The sequence below is a fragment of the Procambarus clarkii genome, chromosome 33 (assembly GCF_040958095.1).
Source record: "Procambarus clarkii isolate CNS0578487 chromosome 33, FALCON_Pclarkii_2.0, whole genome shotgun sequence".
Lineage (NCBI taxonomy): Eukaryota > Metazoa > Arthropoda > Malacostraca > Decapoda > Cambaridae > Procambarus > Procambarus clarkii.
In genome coordinates this window covers 17,916,928-17,922,503 of record NC_091182.1, presented here as the reverse complement: position 1 = coordinate 17,922,503, position 5,576 = coordinate 17,916,928, and the positions used below count along the sequence as shown (strand labels likewise).

Sequence of the window (5,576 nt, the reverse complement as noted above, 5' to 3'; positions counted from 1 at the left end):
GTGATCAGAAGAGAGGTGATGGGTGCCTGCACCCACTGGGTCAAAAAGTAAGTGGTGCTTCAAGCACGACTTTAGGTAAGAACAAAGGCCCCATAGTGAGGGTAGCCTGTCCCTAATCTGTGCGCGGTTTTATAATTGGCAAGGGCGGAAGAACTATCCAGGAGCTAGAGCGCCGCTTTTCAGTCACAATATATCTGTCCCAGAAGACTGAAGAGTTGATGGTGACTGGTGATGATGCCAGCAAAGTTGATGGCTGCCGTCAAGCCCTTGTCAAACTAATGACCGCTGCTTCCAACGAAGGAAAACGGGCTACAGCTGCCAAGTACTCTCACCAGGTTCGAGTAATCTGTCCCGGACATACGCATGGGTTTATAATTGGCAGGGAGGGTAAGACGATCAAGGAGCTGGAGGAGCGGTTTTCAGTCAAGATAGAACTTTTGCCAAAGTTGGAAGAGGTGTCGGTGAAGGGGAGGAGCGCAAGCACCGTTGGCGCCTGTTTAGATATCCTGGGCAACTTGATGGAAAGTGCACCACCGGTTACTCCTGTTAATTACAGTCACAGGAGGAAACTCCCTTGCCCCCTTGACTTGCACGGGGTAGTGATTGGCCACGCCGGAAAGACAGTCCGCGAGTTGGAGAGTAAACACTCGGTCAAGATCGTGCTCCTCAGGGAGACGGAGGAAATTCGCGTGATGGGCAACACTTGGGACGGTGTGGCCGCCTGCTTCAGCGCCATCAAGACCCTCATCAAGCCAGTTCCACCTCCTCCTCTTGTGTTCAAACGACAGTAGTTTACCGTTAGCTGTTGACAGTATTTGGCCGTTACTTGGTGACCACTCGTATGTGGCACAACCGTTGTGCGGGGTGAAGGCCAGGTCCCAAATTTGCACAGTAGTGTAAATTGTGCACTGACTATGCATAGTCAGTGTAGTGAAGATTATGCATAGTCAGTTATGTGAAGATTATGCATAGTCAGTGTAGTGAAGATTATACATAGTCAGTTATGTGAAGATTAAGCATAGTCAGTGTAGTGAAGATTATGCATAGTCAGTTATGTAAAGATTATGCATAGACAGTGTAGTGAAGATTATGGAGTTCTGTAAAGATAAGGTCTTCCTGACATGATTACTCTTAGATTCTTTAGATTTTTGTTTGTTTGTTCTATTAGTGTGATTTGGTTCCGTTTTATATATGGTTTCAGTTTTTATTTTTTTAATTTTTTCAGTGGTGCAAGAACTGAAACTTACTTTCATTAAACATCATATTATTGTCTGTGGCCCATTGAAAGACCGTACTGTATTTACATCCAATTGGTGGTGCTGGAGGGTATTCTATACAGGTGTGTAGAGTTATACAGGTGTGTAGAGTTATACATTTGTAATTACCTAAGTGTAGTTACAGGATGAGAGCTATGCTCATGATGTCCCGTCTTCCCAGCACTTTGTCATATAACGCTTTGAAACTACTGATGGTCTTGGCCTCCACCACCTTCTCGCCTAACTTGTTCCAACTGTCTACCACTCTGTTTGCGAAGGTGAATTTTCTTATATTTCTTCTGAATCTTTGTTTAGTTAGTTTAAATCTGACCTCTTGTTCTTAAAGTTCCAGGTCTCTGGAATTCTTCCCTATCGATTTTATCGATTCCTGTTACCATTTTGTATGGAAAGATCATATCACCTCTTTTTCTTCCGTCTTCTAATTGTGGCATATTTAATGCCTCTAACCTCTCCTCGTAGCTCTTGCCCTTCAGTTCTGGGAGCCACTTAGTAGCATGTCTTTGCACCTTTTCCAGTTTATTGATGTGCTGCTTAAGATATGGGCACCACACAACCGCTGCATATTCTAGCTTTGGCCTAACAAAAGTCGTGAACAATTTCTTTAGTATTTCTTTATTTAGTATATTCTTGTCACTGGGGGGGGGGGGTGGACTGGGGTTCCACTAGCAAGGGGGCTGCTAGGGGCTCAGAAGACAGAGTACTCAGTCTTTCCAATCACGTGACTCACCAGCGTCATTTGGTCCCACAGGAGAGGACCAGTAATACCCACCACCGCAGGTCTTCGCTCCCACCACTGGAGGTGCCACTGATTCACCCTGGAAGCCCTTCAGTCAACCACGGGAAAACTGCTATTAAGTAAAATGGAGAGAGCACCATTTTACCTTAATGGTGCTTTCTCTTACTGATATTAAACACCTACTGAACTCCTTGCCAGAGCATGTGCTCCTGCTGGGGTGATTTCAATTATCGACGTACCCTCTGGGGTGATTTCAATTCTCGACATACCCTCTGGGGTGATGTTCTGACAAACACCCGAGGTCGCCTTCTCGAACCGTTCGTCCTCTCTTCTTCCATATCTCTTCTGAATTCTTGTGAGCCCACTCAATTGAACTCTCGGATTCGCACCCTTTCCTGTCTTGATCTTTCTCTTTGCTCGTCTTCTCTTTATTTGGATTTCATGTGGCAGGTTGTTGATGACCTCCATGGCAGTGACCATTTCCCCATCCTTGTTACCTTTTTCTCTTTTCACCCTCCCCTCTCCATCCCTAGGTGGCGGTTTGCCGAGGAAAACTGGCGCCTATCTACCCTCCGTGCTACTCTCTCCAACCTCTTCATTCTGCCTCTCCTTTGCACCCTCCTCTTTTTTCGTGACAGTCTTTGACGCTGCATTCAGTCTATTCCTCACTCTACCTCTCGGGGCACGTGGAAGTGCGTTCCCTGGTGGAATATGGACTGTTCTCGGGCTGTCCGCTGTAAGCAAGCAGCCTGGAAGAGACACCGCCGCCGGCAGACAGCTGATTCTTTTCTTTTGTTTCAGAAGGCGAGTGTGGTGGCCCGTAGCACCATCTGTACAGCTAAAAGTGAGTGTTGGAAGTCTTATGTTTCCAAAATTACATCCGAAACTCCTCTGCCGCAGATCTGGAAACATATCCGCAAGATAGCGGGTAAGTTCGCTCCTGATGTCTCACCAGTCCTTCACCTCCGTGGAACTCTAGAGGCAGACCCTTTGCAGGTCGCGACTGACCTGGGTTCCCACTTTTTGTCAGTTAGCTCTGGTTCTTATCTTCCTCCATCCTTTCTTTCTTCATAAGCCTGTTCTTGATTCTCATCCTCTAGATTTCTGCACCTATCTCAGATTTCCCTATAACGAACCCTTCTCTCTCTTTGAACTTCAGTCTGCCCTGACCCTCTGCGGTTCTTCAGCAGCATGCTCCGATGACATTCATTATGAGATGCTTTGCCATCTCCCTCTATGCACGTTTTAGTATTCATTGAGTGTATAATCGGGTCTGGGAGTCGTCGTCAGTCCCTGAGGACTGGCTCGATGCCGTTGCCTTCCCTGTTCGGAAACTTGGGTCTCTCGGGACATCCCTAAGGACTTCCGCCCTATTGCCCTCATAAGTTGTCTGCCAACTCTTAGAACACTGTCACTACCTCTCCCCTTCTCAATTTGGTTTTCGCAAGTTCCGCAGCACAACAGATGTCCTGGTGAACTTGGAGCTCTATATTTGTACAGTGATAATTATTAATTATTTATATTATTATAATAATTATTATAATAATAATTGTTGTATTTAATAATTATCACTCTTCCTTCTGCTTGGTCTTGAAGGAGGCCAGCCATGGGTGAAAGGGAGCTGTGACAATCTTTATCTGGAACCCATAGGTGCGGGACCGGGACTGTGAGAGGATGGTCTCTCAAGATTCTCCCACAGCTGACTTGACTGGCTCATTGCCGTGCACAGTGCACTGATCTCGTGCACAGTGCACCGATCTCGTGCACAAGCCCTATCTCTGTTAACCCTGGATGGTAATCTGTCATGTTGGATGTCCCCAGGATGCCCACATAACCAGGAATACTTATAAAATACGGAGCCCGCCGTATGCCCAAGGGTAAATTAGATACAGAGGAATTAAGCATACTTGCCATAGGGTCAGTGAGTACATAGCTGGAGCCAAGCATGAGAGAGGGAGAGGGGACGCCAGCGAGGCACAGATCTGACCTCTGGGGTCAGCCTCAACCAGTGCGATGGAGAATAACAACTGTGACGTGTTCATGACATCACCTCTGCTACCGATCATATAACGATCAGTATCATTGATTCCCGCTCTTCTGCTGTAACGCCATTGGTCAATTGTAACCCCTTGTGTTTGTGCCCCACGAAGAGCCCCGCATCCCCTTGCAAGATTATTCTAGTGAGGAGGTCCGTACAATGTTGACGTGTTCTATTCTGTCTATCGGCCAATAGACAGAAGAAAACCGTCTATTCCTAACCGTCAAGTTAAACTCAGCGTCTTTTCGATATACCAACTCTCGCCCGGAATCCCGATTGTGACAATATTGTTTAGAAGCCTAGTGACAAATCAAAAGAGCGAAACAGACTGGTATCAGGTAACCCCTGGTGACAAATTGAGATCGTCTGTGTGAAAACTAAAGTGACTTTAGGAGTGCCGCTGCCTAAGTAATCTGTGTATGACGTTTGCCACAGTGTACCTGTATGGTACCATATAATCAGCCGCCATTCAGACGAGAGCGTGTAGCCAGCCGCTCTGCCCTCGCTGTACTACGTGACATCACCACCCGTCACACCCATACTCACCGCCAGTGCCATAGAGTGTGGGGGTGTGTTTTACTGTTAAGCATACAGCACGCCCTCCTATGCGAGCACCCTCCGTGTCAAGTACGGTTTGTGGAAAGGCCATTGATATGCCCAGGTAGCCCATGCTCGCTACAGAGACAGCTTCACTTCTTACGGAGTCGGGACTCGATCCCTGATGGTCCAAAAGATCGGGCACGGTTTCTTCCGTCCTCATGTCTCAGCTCCTTGTCCTCATACCTCATATCCCAGCTCCTTGTCTTCATATCCCAGCTCTGTTTGGTATCCCAGCTCCTTGTCCTGGTATCCCAGCTTCTTGTCCTTGTATCCCAGCTCCTTGTCCTCGTATCCCAACTCCTTGTCCTCGTATCCCAACTCCTTGTCCTCGTATCCCAGACCCTAGTCCTCGTATCCCAGCTCCTTGTCCTCGTATCCCTGCTCCTTGCCCTCGTATCCCAGCTCCTAGTCCTCGTATCCCACCTCCTTCTCCTCGTATCCCAACTCCTTGTCCTCGTATCCCAGCTCCTAGTCCTCGTATCCCAGCTCCTTGTCCTCGTATCCTGCTCCTTGTCCTTGTATCCCAGCTCCTAGTCTTCGTATCCCACGTCACTGTCCTCTTATCCCAACTCCATGTCCTCATATCCCAATTCCTTCTTCTCATATCCCAACTCCTTGTCCTCGTATCCCACCTCCTAGTCTTCGTATCCCAACTCCTTGTCCTCGTATCCCAACTCCTTGTGCTCGTATCCCAGCTCCTAGTCCTCGTATCCCAGCTCCTTGTCCTCGTGTCCCTGCTCCTTGTCCTCGTATCCCAGCTCCTAGTCCTCGTATCCCTGCTCCTTGTCCTCGTATCCCAGCTCCTTGTCCTCGTATCCCTGCTCCTTGTCCTCATATCCCAGCTCCTTGCCCATTGTATCCCAACTCCTTGTCCTCGTATCCCAGCTCCTAGTCCTCGTATCCCAGCTCCTTGTCCTCGTATCCC

The 5,576-nt window shown here is 48.0% G+C and overlaps 1 protein-coding gene across 1 annotated transcript; it reads left to right on the top strand.

The window, feature by feature from the left end:
• Positions 1 to 218: 218 nt before the first annotated feature.
• On the top strand, positions 219 to 791 carry LOC138370735 (far upstream element-binding protein 1-like). Its single transcript, XM_069335334.1, has one exon. It carries the CDS (start codon positions 219 to 221, stop codon positions 789 to 791), a length of 573 nt encoding a protein of 190 aa, XP_069191435.1.
• Positions 792 to 5,576: the final 4,785 nt, after the last annotated feature.